The sequence below is a fragment of the Canis aureus genome, chromosome 1 (assembly GCF_053574225.1).
Source record: "Canis aureus isolate CA01 chromosome 1, VMU_Caureus_v.1.0, whole genome shotgun sequence".
NCBI classification, from domain to species: Eukaryota; Metazoa; Chordata; class Mammalia; order Carnivora; family Canidae; genus Canis; species Canis aureus.
Window position 1 is genome coordinate 120,128,889 of NC_135611.1, and position 22,247 is coordinate 120,151,135.

General features: G+C 42.6%; 1 protein-coding gene across 5 annotated transcripts in view; it reads right to left on the minus strand.

Moving 5' to 3' along the window:
- Positions 1-22,247, minus strand: part of DPY19L3 (dpy-19 like C-mannosyltransferase 3) — a 69,957-nt gene that overhangs the window by 5,646 nt on the left and 42,064 nt on the right. For 4 of the 5 annotated variants that reach the window (XM_077856353.1, XM_077856362.1, XM_077856377.1 and 1 more), the window contains 9 exons: positions 21,983-22,114; positions 20,286-20,387; positions 18,051-18,124; positions 17,720-17,878; positions 14,509-14,631; positions 14,014-14,125; positions 13,158-13,214; positions 9,186-9,268; positions 978-1,110 (listed from right to left, as the gene is read on the minus strand). In XM_077856353.1, coding sequence (XP_077712479.1) covers positions 978-1,110; positions 9,186-9,268; positions 13,158-13,214; positions 14,014-14,125; positions 14,509-14,631; positions 17,720-17,878; positions 18,051-18,124; positions 20,286-20,387; positions 21,983-22,114 — 975 coding nt within the window. The remainder of the gene's footprint in view (positions 1-977; positions 1,111-9,185; positions 9,269-13,157; positions 13,215-14,013; positions 14,126-14,508; positions 14,632-17,719; positions 17,879-18,050; positions 18,125-20,285; positions 20,388-21,982; positions 22,115-22,247) is intronic. The other variant, XM_077856372.1, reaches the window with a different exon arrangement.

Genomic DNA, 22,247 nt, shown 5'->3' on the forward strand with positions numbered 1-22,247 from the left:
GAGGTGGCTGTCGTCACGGAGCCTGGGCTGGGGGGAGGGGGCAGCCACCCCGCAGACACAGACTCAGGCGTCCCCGGGGTCCTGCGGCACGAGAGGCCAAGCGCAGGTGGCGCAGGTAGGACAGCGCTGCACCTTCACAGAGACGGTGGGGGGACGGGGCGCCTTAGGCATCCCGGGGGAGCGTGCGGTGCCCTCACCGCGAGGAGCCCAGCCTGTGGCCTGGCGGTCGCGCAGGAAGAGCGCCGTGGGCCTCGGTGCTAGGTGCCCGCTGCGTGGTCTGGGGAGCCCACCCCGCTCTCTCGACCTCCCGCTCGCCACCAGCGTGGCATGCCGGGCGAGCACCCACGAGGTGAGCAACCCGCCTTCTGGGACTCGGCACCGGGAGGACGTTCCGCGTGTGCACGTGTGCAGGGGGCTGGGGGAGTGACAGGGAGGGACACCAGCCGCTTTCCTGCACGCAGATGTCCACGGATGTGTCAGCCTGCAGGTGTGTGGGGGGGGCAGAGGGGGGCCTCGGCCCTGCGGCTGGAGGCCGTGGGCCATCCTCACGCCCGAGGCGGCCCTAGGACTCGAGGGCACCAGGACCTTGAGGGCGTGGGTTTTGTGAGTCCCCAGACGCGGGCTCCCGAGGCCCAGCCCCACGGGCCCAGCCCCAGGGCCCCCTCCCGCCTGAACTCTGGGGTTGAGCCAGGCACCCTCGCTGCCTCCTCGGCTGACCTGGGCATAGACAAGGGGCCAGGATGCACCCCTCGTCCTCTGCCTTCCCTCCCCGACGGGTTTGTTCTCAAAAGCCCCCTTGTCTACACCGCAGGCTGGGGCTCTCGTTACCCTTCTGAGCAGGAGGAGGTCTCCGGGCGCCTGTAGGGGCCGTGGGCAGGGCAAGGCCTCGACTCAGGAGATGCCAGGGGCTTCAGGCCCGCCTGGGCCGCCGAGCTACCCGGGGCAGGGACCCCCGCGCCCCCCCATGGCCCCCTCACCGCTTTGGTCCGCTCCCTCAGGCTGTTGTCTTCGTAGTGGGGGTGGTTGGTTAAGGTCCTGCCCGTGCACAGCTTGACCCCGGCCAGCAGCTGCATGCTCCCGGCGAACACGGCCTTCCTCGGCGTGTTGGAGCTGAAAGGTCGCGAGAGCCTGGTTAACCCCACGGCTGCGATTTCCTCACAGACCACAAACAAGACAACCGCACGCTGCCGGACTCACCCGGCTGCGTCAGGAAGGCCTGAGACTTGGGGGGAGACGCAGCACCTGGCTGCCTGACACTTGCACTCAAACTGTTTTATGAAACTTCCCCTGGTTGTGACAGCGGGCGGGACGCTTCTCCTTGACGCTTTGCTGGGCTTCCTTACAGTGGACGGCCCTCGGGCCTTCCAGGCCAAGTCCCCCGGTCCCCTCCTGGTCTCGCCCCGGAGGGGCAGATCCCGACCACACAGACCTCCACAGACGGTCATCGCCTTCTGTACGAGACTTAACTAAGAGGCTGACTTAACTAAGAGACTTAACTAACAGTCAAACGGATGACAAAGCCAGAGACTGCCGCGATCACGGGTTCCTCCCAACTTGGTTTTGTTCCAAACAAGAAAATGGACCATAGACACGTGATAAATTACTTTCCAGAGAAAGAGAATTACTAACAACAAAAGGACACAGAAGATTCTGGAAAGCAGGGAATGTACTACTCCGTTTGGGGATGTCCACCATTTGTGATGTGGCAACGCAAGTGTTTCCTACGTTCCTTTCCTTAGTCCTGATGATGAAAGTCCAAGGACTGTGGGGGAACACGGGGCACTCCTGTGGTTAAATCACGACCCCCTGGCTCTCCGAGGGCCACCAAGCTGCGATTCTCTGCCTCCGCGCGGGGCGTGAGGGACAAGGATGGTGGGTCAAGGAAGGACTCCCTGATGACAGTGAAAGCATTTTTCCTTCCCGCCCCCCGGAAAGAAAGAATCTTAGTAGTGGATTTTAATTCCCTTCCATTTTTTTGGGACATGGGAGTCTCTTGCAAATCAACGAGGTGCCGGTTTACTGTGAAGAACACGAGCGCCCTTCTACGACTCTCCGCTGAGGCCCACGGGGAGCACCGCAGCCCACACGGGCCCTTCCTGGGCTAAGGAAGAGGAGCCCCGGCCTGCCAGGGGGTGTTAAAAGACGGAGACGGTTTTGAGAAGGAGTCTAAGTGCAATCATTAAAACTCAGCATACTCTGTAGAAAGAACCAGAGCAGGCTGTTCTCAGCGAATCTGGAGATCAGGGCAGAAACCCCAGCGCTAGGTTTCTGGGAGAGGCTGCCATCGATCCCCATGTGGCACGAGCAGGTCTACGTGCGTCAGCGTAAGGCTCAGACCGCGGTGCAAGTGCCATCCAACGGAGGCCTCGGGATGCCTGGAAGACGTCCCGCGGTCCAAGCTGCAATGCTTACAAATAATTTCCTTGAAGAACTCAGGGTTTTCTAACCATGACCCCCTCGTTCACTTGGATTTCAAGGAGCTGTCTCACACGACGGAGCGTGGGTCCAAGCGCAGCGGGCCCCCGGGGAGGACACACAGCCTGCATCCCTCCCGACCCTAAACCCCAGAGCCCGGCGCGTGGACTGCCACGGAAGAGCGTGTTCCGAGAGCGTGGCTGCGCTCGAGGGATGGTCAGTGTTCTGACAGGCAGGCCCAGGGGCCCGAGGACAAGCAGATGTTTGCTCCGTCGCCTTGAAGTGGCAACTTACAGGGAACTCTTGACATCGGCCCCATGTGGTCAGGGGGACAGGAGGGCTTCAGGGACAACACGTGAAGGTGGAGTGAGCGCTCCTCAGCAGGAGACTTAGCTTAATGCAACTGACCCTTATTAAGCAGCTCGTCGGGGCCGCCCCATCCCCGCGTGCTGGAATTGCCAAAGACGGTGAGCACCGACAAATACTCATTACAGAGAATGTCAATGTTTTCCCAAGCCGTCCTTCGTTCCTTTTGTACACTCCGGACTGGCTTAAGCCATTCCACTGCAATAAATAATGCAGTTAATGCCACGTAGTAGATGGATGCCAAAAAGTGGCTCTTTGGGACCACGGAACCGAACAGACTGAGGACGCAGGAAGAAATGCAGTCTGGTCTCCCCATCTGGCAGAGCACGGGGTAGAGCGAGAGCGAGCGGTGGGGGGCAACCCCGGCCTCTCCAGTCCTACTGCCCAGAGGGTGCCGAACTGGCCTTTCTACCCAAATGACAAAGCCCGTGGCTGAGCTGAGAAGATCCATGCAAATCTTCAGACTCAGCATCACTATTCTGAATTCTAACGGGGGGCGGCGGCGGGGAGACGCAGAGCTGTTTCTAGTATCTATTTTGTAACTGTGGCACATACCGATGACTGGCCTGTTCTCTATTCGTGGCTCACGACCAAGGTTTCGTCTCCCTTCCTGGGCTATGATCCCACCACTTGGAGGAACTTCACAGTTCATAGAGGTCTGAGATGTCAAAAGGCCTGAACTGCTTGCCGGAGAGCTACAGGCTCATTCTCTGTCCAAACGACAGTGCTGAGGGCCTACTAGGTGCCGGGCCGCAGCGTGCTAGCTAGTCAGCCACCAGAGCCAGCCTCGGCTCCCTCTACAGGCAGACACTTCTGAACAAATGAGTCGGTGCGGCGCGTGTTTGCCAGTGCTCTGTGGGCCTTCAGCTATCCTGGGAAACAAAACACACAGACAAGGTCCCATCGTGGCCAATCTTGCCTCTCTCCTCCGGGGGGCCCGAGCACACTGGAGTGTCCCCTTGCCCACAGTGGGTGCAGCCCCCGGGAGGGCAGGGGGGTAGGTCACATGACTGCTTAGAGGCGCTGAGGGAAAAATGAAATAAACTGCACTCATCTGTCACATGTTTTAGTGTGTGGCCCCCCCATTAGTAAAGAGTCAAAGTTTAATGTCATCTGTTTCAACTGTTGGTGTAACAATCTTCTGGACTGTTAACAGTCTTTCACCAAGATCATTGGTTTTACTTTTTTTTTTTTAAAGATTTTATTTATTCATAAGAGACAGAGAGAGTGAGAGAGGCAGACTACACAGGCAGAGGGAGAAGCAGGCCCCATGTAGGGAGCCCGACTCGGGACTTGATCCCGGGACTCCAGGATCAGGCCCTGGGCCGAAGGCAGGCACTAAACCGCTGAGCCACGCAGGGATCCCCCTTTAGTTTTACTTTAAAGTAGCAAAATACAAGTATTCTAATGCCTATAAAATGGACTAGAAATAATACTTCTTTGAAAACTACTGACTTCCAAGCATGGCAGAGATGAGGTTTATTCGCTTTCTCCTACGGATTCGGTTTGATATGCCAGCCCCATGGTAAATCTGGGGTACACTTCTACTACTTTAAATATTTAAGTTTACTCATAAAGCAAAGGCAAAGGAAAACAAGCAAAGGGAAACAAAAAACAAGGACACACTTTCTGAACTTTAAAAGCCTAGATCCACTGTGTTTTCTATTTTCTGTGGTGAACTCAGCAGGCAAAGCGGAAAGGCGTTCTTTGTCCTTCAGATATGCAGCATGGCAGGTGTGACGCTGGCTACTCCTCCTTCAGAGATACTTCTGCTGACACAGTCTGTGGTCTGTGTCTAAAATAGCTAATGTGCTTTTAACCACTGAATGACACTTCTCTATTATAGGAAAACAAAGCAATTTTTACCAATGTTTGAACAAATGATGTATAAAATGAAAGGATAATTTGTTTTTATAGCTCTCTGCCAAGCTCTGTAGCAGGCTGCCCAACCTGCAAACAATTTATTCCGTAAGAAATGTCACTAAATAATGACAAGGACTCACAGGTCAAACGGATTTACATTACATAATTTAAATGTCATTCCAGGAAGACCTGATGGCATTTTGAACAAATAATCTCATTTATTTTTGAAGCTCTAAGCTTCAACAAGTTAATTACTGTTGAACTAATGGGTAAACTGAGCATTATAATATAATGTGTGAACATTTGCTTTATCTACACTTCAAAAATTTATAGAATTATGCAAATACCACAAAATGATTCATTAAATATAAAAGAGGCTTATAGGCATTTAAGGTCTGAACTTAACCTTCATCATATTTAAAATATCCAGTAATTCTTTCTGCTTTGATAAAATGCTAAGGAAGTTTGGGCCATTTTCTTAGTTCCATTGAGAAAATATGGCACATGCAGGCTTCATCACTGAAGAGAGCCTACTGCCAGTGGGAAATCTTCTAAAGCCCCATAGTTAAAATGTTACATCTCAAAATCTTCAAATCTATAGGAGTGTCTTAATTGCACCACGTCCAAGAAGAATTTCAGGAACCAAGAATGAAACCACTTGGGGTCACAAAGGAATGAGGTACGAAGCACTGCTGTTGTGGCATTTGGCCTCATGGAAGGAGATGTGCTTCCCAGACACACATAAAGCCCAACGAGCACCCCCTGAGTCCGGCTCAAAGTGATACCAGACCATTAAAAAAATTGACACCCCAAAACCAAAAGGCCAACATATTTGTATTTGGGAAACATTATCAGCAAAAGAGTTAATATGAACACGGGCAAAATCTGCTGGGGAGCAAGGCCTGTGGCACGTCTGTGTCAAGTGGGACGCAGGCCACCAGGTGAGCATGCCGCCTGGCGCCTTGCAAGGAAAGGACCGAGTGGCCTCTCCGTCCTCCCAGGGAAGATTCTGGGGCTGATGTCAACTAAATGTCCTCGCTGATTAATGAGAAATTGAATCTCAAAGTGTTCTTAATTTTATACTTAAAACTCCAAGGAACTGAAGCTTGGAAATTTCTATCACTAAAAATTAGAACTATAAAAAAAATTTCTCTTGAAACCCAGTAAGCCTCTAAAAATCTTTAAATGGAGTCAACAATAAGAATACAGAAGAAAAAAAAGAATGGAGACAATATAGGGCTGACATGAGGCTCAAGTTTTGCTTCAGTGAAGAGAGAGTTAAAGTGGATGGAGGGGCACCCGGATGGCTCAGCTGGTTGAGCGGCTGACTCTTGAATTTGGCTCAGGTCATGATCTCAGGGTTGCGAGGTGGAACCTGACTTAAGATTCTCTCTCTCCCTCTCCTGCCATTCCCCCACCTCTCTCGCTCTCTCTAGCTCTCAAAAAAAGAAAGAAGGGACAGCCACCCCATTTACAAACACTCATCATGTCCCGTGCTCCATAAACAGCTGTTGAATTGTATTCCTAAGTATACAGGTTCTGATATAACTTCATGTTGGGTGCCTGGGTGGCCCAGTCGATTACACATCTGCCTTCAGCTCAGGTCACGATCTCAGGGTGCTGGGATCAAGCCCCGCATCAGGCTCCCTGCTCCGTGGGGAGTCTGCCTCTCTCTCCTGCCTCCCGCTCTCCCTGCTTGTGCACGCTCTCTCTGTCCAACAGATAAACAAAATAAAATCTAAAAAAAAAAAAAAGATATGACTTCATGTATTAATGCTTTAAACATTTTCATAGAAATCTAATCCCTCCACTACAGCTCCTGTCATATTAATAAGTGGTATCCCAATATAATGCCCTTTACCTTCCCTGGAGGCTGTCTGGTTAGCCAATAAAAGGTCATAACTGAGCCCCTCCAAACAAAAGAGCAGAACCTACTCCTGCTGAGGTGATGGGATCTTTTTCCCATTTACCCGCCAAGCCCAAGAACCCCAAGTGGATCCTCGGCAAGACCTAATCTGCAAATGGAAGCTCAGCGTCCCTGGAGCATGAGCGTGATGCCTAAGGCAGGTGTGTGGTCTGCTCCGGCGTCAAGTATAGGAACCAGAGACCAGGACATGGCAGGTAAGCTTCTTCTCAACACTTCACAGGGGAAGTGCCCTGTGCCATCATGGAGGGTCACTTGAAGTGTCCCCCCAGGTTTCTCCAGGTCACTGTTTCTCATCCTGACCCATGAAGGGCAGCCACCCTGTATCAGAAGGTACATCCCCACCCCGGTAGAAGCTGTTGTGACCACTTGATGGAGGACAGATGTGTTGTCACCATGGTGGCTGTCTGACAACAGCAGCAGACAAAGTAGAGAGGAGGAGGCATTCCTCGCTGACAGGGTTGGATCCCCACCGGAAGCTGGTGGCTGCCTTCAGACAATTACAGACAGACTTTCAGATACACGCCATGTATCCTTAGGCCACGGCCTATTCCCCAGCACAACTCAGACCTACTAATGTCGTGGGCACATGTGACTAATCAAAGTACTAAAATGAAAGCTGAAGGTCATATTTTATGTTTCAAAAACAGAAGAAATCAAGGCAAGTTAAAAGAATATTAAGTACATTCCTTTGTGTTTGGAATTGAAGGCGACAGACCAGAGCCGACTTAAATGTTGATTTAAACAAATACATTTTGTGTAAATAGACCCTATTTTGGCATATATTCATCATCACTTAAGCTTATTTCACAAACATGCCCAGCAGCTATTTTTGCAAAAACAATAATTTGGATTTGAAGAATTTCAAGGGAAAACAAGCAGGATTAGATCACAATGGAACCAATATTTTGGAAGAATACAAAGCTTTCCAGTTGCTGAGGATTTTTTAGAAAGTAAAAAGAGGATGGTCTACATACGGGGAGAGAACCAGGTTAATGAGAGGAGAAAGTAAAGAGCAAAGATTGCTTTCCCAAATGAGAGAAATAACAGACTAACAGACTGCCTTCTTTACACCCGGAATATAATCTCTCATCCACAATTTTTCAGAACCAGAAATGTTACTTTAAATAATTTTCTGCGAGGACAAGCACGAGAATAGAGGCTCTACAGTAAGTATGCCCAGCCCGACAGTGCCAAACACAACCCCGGCTCTGCTGGAGTACATCTTTATCACCGACGCTACCGTTCGTTCCTGTAGGACTGGCCAGTGGAGGTGGGATGTTTACAACAACGATGTAGGTAGATCCACCAGGCCCCCCGGCCTCAGGAGTATACCCGACAGCGGGTGCCCTGCACCATTCGTAGCAAGAGTGCAATTTTAAAAACAGCAAATATCAGCCTCACCTTCAGATGTACGTGTCATAAATTTCTAGTTGACTACAGTTAATGCAAAGGTAATTAGCTTTTCTTTACATGAATAACCCTCTTCCCCCCCCCACACACAATAAATACTGAAGGAATTATTTACTCTATAATTGTCTGCCATGATTTAAAGTTAAATAAATAAATAAAGACAAAGCCCTGCTTTGTAATCTCAGCACTGGAAATATATGAAAAATTATACTTACCACATCTAGTCAGAGCCAGTCCGACATTGGGACCAAAGCCACATATATATATTTTAGGCATAAATCTCTATAAAACCCATGTATTACACTCAGGAGACCTAAGCTATCAAACATTTACCATCTCTTAATACACAAGCGGTGCTAAACTGTACTGGTTAGTAAACATTCGTCATGAGCAAGTGCCAATATGGCTACTAAAATTCTAAGTGATGGAGACGACACAGCCGATGCCTTTGGAGTATGTCACACAAGATTGGTGACATCTATTTACATGTGAATAATTACACCGCTGCTTTTTGGTTATAAAGCAGGGAAATACAGCAGCACAGGGCCCAGGAACAGTGCTCTGGGTAGAAAAGTTTATTTGTGCTGGTGGGAGGCAGGTTTCACTACCAAAGCTGTGAAGCACACAAAGTTCATCCTGATGCAAGTGCTGAGGCAAAGCAACAAAACGTGGGCAACGGTAAAGACCAATGTAATGCTGCACATGACTGTGTTCAAGAGAGAAAAGACTTTGCGTTTTCGGTTTCCTTAGGCCTAGGCTTGGGAAATGTGCTTAGTTGAAATGTGCTTGGAGCTAGTAGGACTCTATGGTTTACAGTGTAATTTTTAAATGATCAACAAGGAAAAAGAATGCTCTCAAGTGTCAGGCGTCACAGAAAATCTGAATGGTGTTAAAATGAAAGAAATGAGAAAGGTGGAATTGGCGGAGAGTGTAAAGCTTTCTTTCCATGGCTGTCAGCGGCCTGGAGTATGTCCTCCAGCTCAGTTTCCCTCTCCTTGTGGGTTTTTTCCCTTCATGAGATCGTGGCTAGAGAGACTATTTCTTAAATGGAAAGAAACTGTTGCCAAATAGAGAGTTTTAAAGAAAAACTTGAAAATGAATATATCTTCACAATTAGATTCAGAAAGAAGAAAACACCAAATGAGGTCTATAGTGACTCTTAAAAGGCACTTTACAGTTTAAAGGTTAAAAAAAATCCTCTTACTTAATCCAGTTCATCAGCTCCACTGTATCTGGATCATAGAATTCTCTCAACTCGGAGAGTTCATCCATCATTCCTGGCCAGAACTGAAATTAAAAACAAAACAAAAACAAAAACAAAATCCACCCCCACACCCACAACTATCACTAAGGTTAAAATGAAAGAGGAGAAACTGCATATGACTTGTGAACTAGACAAACAGGGCAGCTGCGGCGCTGGATCGACCTCACCTCCACAGTCCGCCCTCCTAGCGTCAACGAGCCAAAGTCCAAGACCAGCTCGCCAAACTATCTTGAGCCAAAGCTAGTAAGGCCTAGAGGGGTGGTCAACTTTTAAAACAAGAGCTTTCATTTTCTCTAGTAAAAATGCTGCCATAGGTGGGGTTAGTATCTAGGAAAACGTTAATTTGGATGTGACAGCAATGGCAACCGCGAGGAAGCTCACCGGGTACTGGAAACTGTGACTTCCACTGTGCCATCCACCCTTCAAGACAGAAAGTGCCCTTACAGGACAGCACTGCTTTAGAGCTGCAGACATGCGCTGGAACACAGAATCTCATTTCATCCCCGCAGCTACCCTGGGAGAAGGTGGACACAGAAGGCGTCCTCCCTACTGCTATTTCACTAGTCTGCAGACAGTGGCTCAGACAGATGACTTAGCCAGGTCACAAAGTGGCAGAGCTACCGCCTGCAGCCTGACTCCAAATCCATCCCCCCTTCACTGTGATTACACGGTTCCCACTAGAAATCTGGGCAAATGCCTTGTTGTATTTTAATATAATTACAGGTACAATGGAGAGAGGAGTATTTGAAAGTAGGACTCTCCAGGAAAATCTGGTGCATTTGAATATTCTATTTATGCCACTGGTGCCTCCTACTCAACTTGAGAGAGTTAGGGTGATGCAGAGAGAGTGTAAATATCCCACTCTGAGCCCACGGCTTTTCTAACATAATTGCCTGTTTAATTCAACAATTAATTATATGTTCACTGCTGTATCAAATGACAATTGGCTAAGAAGCCTTGATCATCTATATACATCCTAGAGTGAACAGCAGAATTCCTATGTTGGAAGAAGGCCACTGACGATGGGTCTGTGCTTCACTAAAGTGGAAAATGTAATAATTTTATTTAAGAACCAGGAACTGGAACCAGAGTGGCACCGACCGGTTGGTGGCTGTATTTTAACCCTGTCACTTTCCCTTCTTCTCATCTCATCTTTGGCCATTTTTAATGCTCATTCTCATCTTGTTTCCTGGGTGCATGAACCAGGAAAGATGCTGGTGATAGAAAATCACTGCTGGCTCCAAGTTTTAGAAGAGATGTAATCAGAGTGATTCAATGATACCTGTGTAATGTTCCAATTATTCCTATAAATTGGGATAATCAACAGAATGCCTATTTTTTAATGACACGTCCTCATTCTTTTGGTATAAAATATATTTCAAAATCTGTGAATTCAATGGATGTAAGATATTTTTCTAGCGTGGGAGTTGCTGTTGTTAATTCTGAAAATGTTCAAATCTAGTAATATCACCTGTAAACTTCTTAAACAATGTGAATATAAGTGTTAGATTAACTAACTGCTGTTTCTAAATGATAGGAGATTTCAGCAACACTAGTAAGTTAATCAACACGAGGGTAGTAATTTCACTAAACTCCCGACTTTTGAGTGAAGTGCATGCTTTTCCCTTTTAAACAGTATTGTCCTAAAGAGACATAAAGCAAAATTGCTACCATTAACAAGAAAATCTGAAATCCTTATTACAATCGCTCTGTAAAACTCAAAATCAGGCTTTGAAATATAGGAGTTCATTTTACTTAAAGGTAGTTCTGTTCAATAGTTGGAAAACAGCTTCAGTTTCAGGGTACTTCTTAATATACATAACATCTTTATTGTCTTTGTGATTTTAAATTTTGAGAGGCTGGAATATCTAAACCATTTCAACAGTCAAAGCTGGATGCATCGGTGTCTCTCCTGAAGTCCAGTACTAAGAAGGGCTATGTGGATCAGGCCAATCTTTGGAAGGAGTCTTCCAAGTTACTGACTCTCTTACTCAAAGAATGTCTACATAGATTTCCTGGAAATGACGGCTTTTTTGGTGCTATCATTTTTTTTTTTTTTTTTTTTATAGTAATGGTTTTCAAGAGGGGTGGGTGGAGGAAAAGATTTTGCCCCACCCCTAAGGGGATGTTTCCCAATGTCTGGAGACTTTTGACTGTCACGATTGGAGGGAGGTGCTACTGGCACTTAGGTGGGTAGAAAGTAGGGATGTTGACACCCAGGACAGCCCCCTAGAACAAAGATTTATCTAGCCAGAATGTCAGTAGCGCCACTGCCAAGAAGCCCCGTTCTATGCATTAGCCCCCACCCAGAGGGCCATGGAAAACACATTTCTAGACTCCCAAAATTTTTGATTCAGTAGGACTGGTCTGGAGTGAGCCACAAACCTCTGTATTTCTAACAAGTTCCTAAGTGATGCTAATGCTGCTTGACTGGGGACCATACTCTGAGAATCAGTACTGTATAGTGTAATTTATTCTATACAGTCCTTCCTCAATTTCACCAAGAACAAGAGATTTAAGTCCCCAAATAGCTGTAAAAAAAAATCAATAAAATTCCAAATACATGGCTGAGACCTAAGAAGTCAGTCTACGCACACAGAGACTCAGGAAAAAAGATTGTGATTGTGTGCGTATATCTTTAGTGCGAGACAAGAAACATGATGAACTCAATCTTTCCTGCGAGGAGGGCGTTTTATCACTCAGAACCAATGTGAAGAGGTCAAGTTACCTCATTCGTTACTAAACATATATTCTATTTAATCTTTAGTTGTTGCCTTCCAGAGGTTTTAAGGAAGTTTCATTTATTTACATTTAGGGTAATAAAATTCCCAGGGGCAGGGTGGAAGAAATAACCTGTTTCTATGTTTTCTAGTATCTGAGTAGGCACAGTGCTCTACCTGCAACAGTAAATGTTTTGATAAATAGGAACATGATAAATCATACTTTTTGGAAATATTTACAATAGAATCATCCCATATTACCAAACATGACTTTTAGCCTAAAACCTTGGCTTCAGATAAAATCTTACGTGAAGGGCTAAGCAAATAAAACCAGAAGCTGAGCACTGCTCTAGCTGGGCCTCTCTATGGGGGACCCCCTCCTCCTTGTAGCCTCCGCCCAAATGAGGGGCTGGACACAGTAGAGTATGAAAGTAAGAAAACCCTAAACTTAGAAAAATATGTCAGATTCTTTAAAAAGAGAGGGTGAAAGCTCAGTTGTATAGCAAAGTCTGGGCTCCCTGCCCAGGTACAGATTCGAGCCTCTAAATCTCAAAGACATGACAAAAGGGTCACCAAACAGTCAGCCTGACTGGCGACTCCCTGTCTCTTACAGAAGATTCTCAGAACTGAAGCACACAGTTAAAGCTATTTCAGAAAGCAGTCAACTGAGAATATGAAGAATTTCACAATTTCCTATTGAAACTGAAGGACAGCTAACAAGGAAGGCTAAGAGGCTAATCTGGGACTGTACATATTTACATACGCCCAGGCTCTTACAAAGATGATCGTAAGCATCTAATAAAACATGCAGGTTAAAGTAAGATGCATTTCGGTATCTCTTACTCTATAAAACAGGTAACGGGGGTAAATTATTTTTCTGCTTTATTCATTTCAATATAGGTCAGAAAATACCTTTATTTTCAAAATTTGCATTAGCTGAATAGTTAAGTCAAAACCAAAATTAATTAGAAAAATTAAACTGGTTCTTTTTGCTATAATGTTTTTACTTGTTAAATTCTATTTGGGAAACAGATTGTTTTCCTGTCAGTGCCAAATGCCTTCATGAGAAGCGAAGGAGATGTCTGTGACCTCAGCAAACCATTCTATTTGCCAATAACACACAGAATACAATGAATCAAAGCAATTATTCTGCTAAATTAATGATGGCAAGAATGAGGAAAATCAGTCTTACCTTATAGCACAGATACAGCAGTATTAATATCGGTACTGAATATCGCATTATACATATCTATATAAGAAAGACATTATTTAGATCACAGGTATTTTTGCCTTACAGTGTTGCTTTGTAAACATATGACTTTTTTCTTTTTAAAACAACAGAAATGTACTTTAATAGAGCCCAATTCTCCAACTTGCCCACCATCTAAGTCAATGTAAGGGTTGGGTCCCAATCACTCATGAGATACTCACAGCTTCTATCATGTTGCCACCTTGTGAAATTACACGGGAGAACAACTCAAAACTGCATTTACAGCCTATTAGTCATAACCATGCACTTATTAATATTTGTTCTAGGTATAACTTATAATAGTGATAAGTCTGGATAACTGTGGGGTTATTGGTGATTTTTAATTTTTCCTGGTGTGCTTTACAGTATTTCTAAATTCAGTATAATGAGCATATCTAACTTATGGTCTGGTTAAAAATAAAGGATTTAGAAATAAAATTAATAGTAAAATTATTTTAAAAATAACTCCTTATAAAATCATGTGTCAGGGCACTTGATTTTGGTTCAGGTCATGATTCAGGGTTCTGAGACCGAGCCCCACCTCTAGCTCTGTTGCTGGCCATGGAGCCTGTTGGAGTTTCTCTCTCTCCCTCTCCCTCTGCACCTCCCCCTTCCCCTGCTCACGATCACTGTTCAAAATTAAAAAAAAAAAAAATCATAATGTGTCCGTTATCTATTTTCAGCTTCAAACTTTAGTTTCTGTTTCATCAGGCAACTACTGAAAACAACAAGAATTGGTATGAAAGAAATCCTAAAACTCTTAGCAATAAAAGTGAAATGGCAAAGGGACAGCACTGACCCTCTTTGGTTTATAAAGATGGATTGACTTCAGAAGTAATTCCCATATTTCAGGGCTGCATAAACCAAACGACGCGAAGACACACATGTGCGACGTCCAGAGGTACTTCATTCTGTAAGAACAGAGACAGGCGAAGTTCGACAAGTGCCAGCTGCGGACAGACTGCAGTGTGACATGCGACACAGCTGTACCGTCTGTGATAGGAAAATCTGACTAAAGCTGTGCAGGAACCATCTGCCAAAGGGTTAGTTATGAATATTATTGCCTTTCGAGAAAATCATATAAGTAAAAAGAGAGGAATGTTGGTAATTAGGGGGAAAAACTGGTTATTAATAATATTTTGTACTGGAGAAGATGCTAAATAAGGACATTTTTATGGGAAGCATAATTATCAATGAAGAAGAGTGTTAGTTTCCAAACCACATTGCAAAAATATGTCAGATAAAGAAAGGGTGGTCGAATAAAAGACTTAAGCAAACAGATAAAGCAAAATACCTCATTGTACTCAATGCCAGGAATCCAAACAGAATGGTATGTATTAGGTTGTAGGCAGTTTCTGGTTTCAGGATGATCGTGCACTTTCCCGTCTGACCCGTGGATTGCTGGCTTTTGGAGTCACTGAATAAAATAGCACACATACAAAATTAGAGCTGGATACATAACTTCAAGTTAGTTAAATCTTTTTTAGAGATAACAGAAACTTACGCCTTCGTGATTTAGAAATGTGTTATTGCTCTAAGATAAAATGAATCAGCATCACTCAATTCTGAATTCGTGAGGATAAAACTGTTATAACTTAATGCATTAATAACTAAACTTCAACCAATTTCATTTTAAGTAAAAATTTAGAATGTTCAACCCTTTAAGTTACAGGAAAATAGAAAAAATTCTTTTGGAATCACTTAAACTGCAAGGTATCTTTAAAGATACTTCATGAGTTACTAGCATTTTACAAGTTTTTACAAATAAGAAAAAAATAAAAATGAATCCATAAATGTGGAATTCACTTCCTTTATGAACAAATGATCACATTTTAACCAAACAATACCTCATTAAAGATGTCTAACATGATGTTTTAAATCAAACGTGGCTATATTAAAAGTAGACCCATAAAATAAACAATTCCTTATCACTTAACACCCAATTCTTGCTCCATTTTCCGTTGCCATTGTTTTTTTTTTTTTCAGGGTTTCTTTGAATTAGGACCCACAGCTTTCACACTGCATTACATCAACATCTCTTTAAATTATTTTCAATCAATAAAAGTATCCTCCACTTGGAGGCCGTTTACTGGCTGAAGGAAACATATCATTTGTCCTTTAACTACTCCCACCTTCTGGATTTGGCTGATTGTCTCCCTGTGGCGGTGTTTAATACATTTCTCTATTCCCATGCTCCTTATAAACTTGTAATTAGATCTAGAGGTTAATTATTAGAGTCAAGTTCATTTATTCTGGCAAGAACACTGTATGGGGGATATGCTGTACTCTAAATTGCATCACACTGGGGAAGTGCATACTGTCCTATCTGGTTGTCTGAACTTTAGAGATGCTAAAATGGGCAAGTGGGTTTGGATGTTGTACCATTTGTTGTCAAGGGAGTGAGGAGAGAGCAAGAAGGGCTATCAATTTAAGATAAAAACAATACCTTTTACAGAGGCCTCACTTACCCTTCATAAAATCCCATAGACTTGGAATATGTATGATGGTTCCATGTAACTAGAGAACTCTTCTTTCCTAGAAATTCTTTCATCACCCTAGATTCACATGAAAATTAAACTGATATTCTAGGGTAATTTTCACCACTGGTAATAATCTTTACTTAGATGTTATATATTACAACCCAAACTCTGGCTTCTATGCTGCTACTAAAAGATTGCTCTAGACAAAGAGAACATATGTTCTCATCTTCCCTTGATACCTAAGAGAATTTCGCAACACCTCTCCCCATCTCCCCGACCAAGCTGGAAAGCTCTGATTAATCCCATAAATACAAAGCCCATGAGTTAATCCCCTTGCAATCCTATTCTTCACACTAATGCAGATGTGTTGCATAAACATAATAGTATCATCCTTCCTAGTACTAAAATGGTAGAAATACTTCAAGTACTTGGCACTGATAAAATATCCTTCAAATTATTTAAAAGCTAATTAAAAATAAGATACTATAAATCTTAAATTACTTTAATTAATGTAATGCTTTTCTTCTAATAAGGTTCCAATACCCCTACCTGGTAGATGAGGATGCTCTAAAATTTTTTTTTTTAATTTTTATTTATTTATTATTTAGTCACAGAGAGAGAGAGAGAGAGAGAGAGAGAGAGAGAGAGGCAGAGACACAGGCAGAGGGAGAAGCAGGCTCCATGCACCGGGAGCCTGACGTGGGATTCGATCCTGGGTCTCCAGGATCGCGCCCCAGGCCAAAGGCAGGCGCTAAACCACTGCGCCACCCAGGGATCCCTAAAATCTTTACCTACAATCATACACCAAGTGAGCTTGCAGAGACAGCTCATAGATTCACATTGAGCATGGCAGACATTTTCACAAAATACTGCAGGCCAACTGAACTTCCTGCTTTGCATGCAGTCTAGAGTCCTGTCGACACTTGGCGTGTCTGGAATAATATTAAATTACACTGTCTAGAATAATTTCCATCTATTTTCACAGGGCTAAATTTTATCTTGGGCTAGATATCGGGCTAAGAACACTTCTGAAAGATACTAAAATAGTTTATAGTCAATGAAATATTTTCATGGTTCAATGTGGCTTCACTCTCAATAATCATAAAACATCTCAACTGATCTGGACTCATTTTAATGCCCTTTCCCAGCACAGCTCTCTGGTGGCTGCGAATCACAGCTCACCAGCACCTTAATTGGCAAGATAACTACAGAGAAAAGGGCTTCCTTCTGAGCTTCATTAAGTTTTCACAAATGACAGTAGCTTCAATTTCTTACACTTAATTTTCTTTCAATTTAACATGGATAGTAAATGCAGAAACCTCCATCGGCTTTGTAGGTAGGTATTCTACAAGCTTTAAAAAAAGTCTTTATACTCCTGTGCTCTTTCTTTTAGCAGATTAGTAGACATGTGAGGTTTTTTAGACATAGTCAATTATTACTGAAGACTTTGGTGCATGCTAATAGTTATGGTCCACTCCAACTTTATAAGCCCCTTAACGAGACACAACAAAACAAACAATAGTTAACTCTCAATATTTCACGAGCAATAAAAAAAGGCAGCTAGATGAAAAGGAGAAAAAGAATGGGAAACTAATACTGAGAACAAAATGGAGACTATGAGTCAGTAATAATACCAGTTAATGACAACTAAAATCTACAAAATATTCTAGAAGTGAGGTACCATTCTAAGTACTATTGTTTGAACTTTCGTGTTTCTCACAAAACCCCATAGAGGAAGTCCTCTGAGTATCCTCATTCCATAATAAGCATAAGGCGGAACTGGCTCGAAGAGGACAGAGTTCCCAGACCTGTTTTTACTGCATTGCCTGCTGTCTGCTGTCCCTTAGCTGGTCGATCCTTAATTACTGAGTGTGTAGTCCACTCTAATCTGATTACAATCCCCTCCCTTGAGCTGGACAATACTACCCTATTTGTGTGTGATATTTTGAATTTCAACCTTGTAGTTTTTCTGCAACACAGACCAAGTTCATTAAGCATGGGATAGGTTTCTGGAACATGCCGTACCTGAGGTTATGGAAGGCAACCGCTAAGGCTGCTATCACTGTGATGCATAGAACAAATATGTAAGCATAAAAAAGGAGAGTATCTGAAAGCCTTCCGAATGTATTAAAAGGTAAGAGGCCAAATGCTTCTTCACACAGATACAGATTTGCATCAAAATCTCTAGGGAACAAATGAAAACAAAGCCAAGTATTAAATTCAGTACAAGACAAGTACACCACAAATTTTCCCTCAAAATCAGCTTGGAATTAATAGTTGAAAGCATAATGACAACTTAAGTTTTAAAGTCCCTGTAGAATTAATATAAAAAAGCAAATTTTAAATTCGGTCATACCTTGTTGCTCCAAACCCAAATTTTGCCTTCAGAAATTTAAATATGTGTTCGTCTGACTTCAGATTAAGAATTTTCTATCAGGGAGGAAGAAAATGAAAATTGTTATTAGTGCCTTATGCATGGTTTCCTGATAATTTCCCATTGAATACATGTATTTAGTGTCTAGTTTCACTGAACTGTGTGCATATGTTTATGAAATCAGCAAATATTCTCAATAGTTGTTAGAACTGAGGAATTCTAACACAGGGACTTTCAAGCTCTCTCCGTTCCTTTTTTCTTTTTTTTAAGCAGAATCATTTTTTAAAATATCTTACATGTTGAACTTAACATGTAAAATAGATAAAAGGTGAGCTTCTTTGGTCTCAGAGAGAGGGAGAGAGCTGAACCCCAGTAGAGTACAAATTTTTTGATCAGAAAACCAATAATATGATGATCTGAAACCTCAAACAGATACAGAGCCCACAGGGCCTGTCTGGCTTTGGGGTTTCTGTCTGCAGGCACGACTGACAGAAGATTTATCCACACAAAGACAACTAAAGGCCCCATGGTGGCCCTCAGGGTGAACTGACAAATGCCAGTGCGTATCATTAGTGATTATAATTTTAATTCATATAATTTTATTTTTAATATATAGCTTATAAAAATCCATATAACATAAATGGGTGAAGAAATCCTGTCAGAAGGAAAATGAAGATAGAAAAGAAAAGAAGATGAACCCGGAAGTAAGGTTAGTACATAAAATACATTCACTAGAGATGATCCACAAATTTGGGCTTAAAACATTCAACTAGTAAATGCAGACAGAGATAAAAGCATAAGTTCTAAGATTAAAACAAACCAGTTGTTCAAAAGAGATGCTAGCCCTCCTAGAACTGAGACTCAAGAGAAATTTTCCCCATGGGTACAGTAAAAACAGCAGGAGTCTCAGAGAAGGTTTTTTTTTAAATTCCTCTCATTGTATGTAGTTGGCAAGACATCAAGTACAATTCAATAGATGTTATTCTTTGGGAAGTCAAGAATCAATGGTCCAGGCAGGCAGCTCTCTACTGGCTTAATCCAGGCACAGATCACTGAATATCTAGAGCGGGGGAATGGATGAACTGCATATCTTTCAGCCAATCCTTCAGAAATGCTGATCGCTCAGCTCAAATAAGCTTTTGATAAGTACTGAACTGTATGGGGCTTAAGAACATAGTGGCAAGGACCCGGAGTGGTAGTGTTTAATGTGGCTGGATGAGTGAGAGCCTTTGATAGTCAACAGACAGGAAGAGGGACTGCCATTCTCTTATGGAAGAGAAGGAGTCTGTCTTGTACATGCAGATGTCTCCTGTTCTGAAACCAGCCTTCTAGAAGGGGCAAAATCATCTTAATAAATCACTGTGGTTCTGACAGTAAAATCAGTTTATTATCTCTCTTTTTTTTAATAAGTAATCTCCACGTCCAACATGAAGCTCCAAAGGGCCATACTGAGACCAAAAGTCGCATGCTCCAACAACTGAGCCAGCCAGATGCCCTGCCACGTTATTTACCTTAACCCAATAACAAAAGAGTCATTTTTTTTTTTTGTACCAGAGTGCAAGAAAATGCTCTCTAAAAAGCAGAATTTTTAAATTTAGAGAAACACTTGTTTAATGCTTTTAAAGTTGAGCTTTTAAAAAGTTTAATAACTCACAAAGTGAGTTCAAGTTAGAACATATTAAAGTGTGAACAGGGGCGCCTGGGTGGCTCAGTCAGTTAAGCATCTGCCTTTAGCTCAGGTCATGATCTCACGGTCATGGGATTGAGCCCTATGTCAGGCTCTATACTCAGCAGGTAGTCTGCTTCTCCCTCTCCCTCTGCTCCAACCCCCACCCCGCTCATGCTCTCTCTCTCAAATAAATGGGTAAAAATCCTTTAAAAAAGAGCAAACAGGGATCCCTGGGTGGCGCAGTGGTTTAGCGCCTGCCTTTGACCCAGGGCGCGATCCTGGAGACCCGGGATCGAATCCCACGTCAGGCTCCCGGTGCATGGAGCCTGCTTCTCTCTCTGCCTGTGTCTCTGCCTCTCTCTCTCTGTGTCTATCATGAATAAATAAATAAAATCTTTAAAAAAAAAAAAAAAAAAAAAAAGAGCAAACAGAAATCCATGATTAAAATCAAGAAAACTGTTATTGAGACAAAGTTAAAGCAGAGCTTGTTACAAGTAAAACTGGTCATTCTGTAGTAATGTAAATTAAGGGTTGTTTTATTAACTTACCTTAATAATGCTGTTGAGAAAAAGTGTCAAACACAAAACTGCAAATAAATGTAACAATAGTTTCCCAAGCCTATTAAGGAAGCTTCCAGTCTTCAGATTTTTCTAGAAATTAAAACAGTTGAGTTTTAATTCTTAGATTATTTTATAAGCACTTAAGATGAGATTACTTAAGGATTTAAAATATCAGATCATGCAACATACAGAGAAAATATGTGGAAAATATAACCTAATTTCTATGAGGTTACAATGTCTTAGTATTTGTAAATTTCTAATATAATAGTAAATGAATTCCTTAATATGCTTCATAAGACCAGAGAACTGTCCTAGTCTTCCTTTTTTTTAAAAGACCTTCGCAACCAGAGCATGGCGTCTGCCAGAAGGTACTCAGGATACAGGGACTGAACAAATCTTGTGATCATTGATCCAGTAATTCAAATAGCACAGACATAGCCATAACCCAATTAAATAAAAGAGCTGTCAGTATTAAAGAAGGTAAATTGTGCTCTTTGATACATAATAGTTTTCTCATAACCCTTAGATAACTTTACAGATTATCAAATATCATCTAAGGAGTTAAATATGCATGATTTTTATTTATAATTAAAGTTAGAAGGATGAATGAGAACTACTGTTTTAGATAATCAACTAAAGCCTGTTTTTAAAAATCTTTGTGACAGCTTGTCCATGACAGCCTCCCTCCAAAGAAAAAGGATTTATTCTTCCCAAAGCAGAAAGTAAAACAGCTTCTTGATATAAAAGTGTTTATGAGAAATGTTTCTCATATGCTTATGAGAAAGAAAACAGGCTCTGTGACATTATATGAAGAAAAACAATGGACTCTTAATTAAATCTCATGTAACTTTAAGAAATTTGAATTATTTAATAAAGCCAAAAGATCGGGTCAATGTTTTCAATGTTTTCAAATGTGTCCCCTTATTTCTAAATGTATGTATTTGGATTCTCAAAATTCTCAGAGTTAATTTTAAGTCACTTAAAAATGACCATGGTATGGAACGATGGGGTAAAGAGCTGTGCTCAGTGCTGTGATATCAGTAATAAGGTGTCCACCAACTTGAAGGACACTGTGATGAACATATTTCCCCAAGCAATGGGTTCTTTTTACTCTTGGATTCACACGCAAAGGTTAAAGATTTTTGCTCTTTTACCTTTATATCAATGGCATTCAAATAAGCTTTTTTGGTTAATCCCTGAACTGAGATTCCTAAATCTCTAAGAAAAGATGTCAAAACAAAGGGATGGGGATCCCTGGGTGGCGCAGCGGTTTGGCGCCTGCCTTTGGCCCAGGGCGCGATCCTGGAGATCCGGGATCAAATCCCACGTCAGGCTCCCGGTGAATGGAGCCTGCTTCTCCCCCTGCCTGTGTCTCTGCCTCTCTCTCTCTCACTGTGTGCCTATCATGAATAAATAAAAATTTAAAAAAAAAAAAAAAAAAAAAAAAAAAAAAACAAACAAAGGGATGGCCCATCAGAAAGCTTGAAAACAGAAATGCTAGACCATGCATGTAAAAAACAAACAAACAAACAAACGACCCACATAACACCTAAATAATGTCCTCAGTGCTTTTTTAGTAGGAATTTGGTCATAAATCTTCCTTTCTGCGCTGTATAAAAATAAGGCCCAACCAACCACACAATTAAAAAAAAAAGTTTGCTTTAAGGACCAAAAAAAAGTCCTACCTGAAGTTTTCTTGCAATTAATACTGAAAGATTAAAACTGATAAGCAATGATCCAAGAATCATAGAATTAAAAAACTGAAGAATGCAGACCAGGAGCAAACCTGTCATTTGGATGCCATACAGCCAGGTTGCCTGCAACAAGCAAAGATTAGATGGTGAAATGGATTTTACTAAGAGACTACCACATGCTGATATGTTTTGGCCACTAGCTGGATACATTTCAAATTACAAATAAAGCAGGAAACACACCTAGCTTCACATAAGT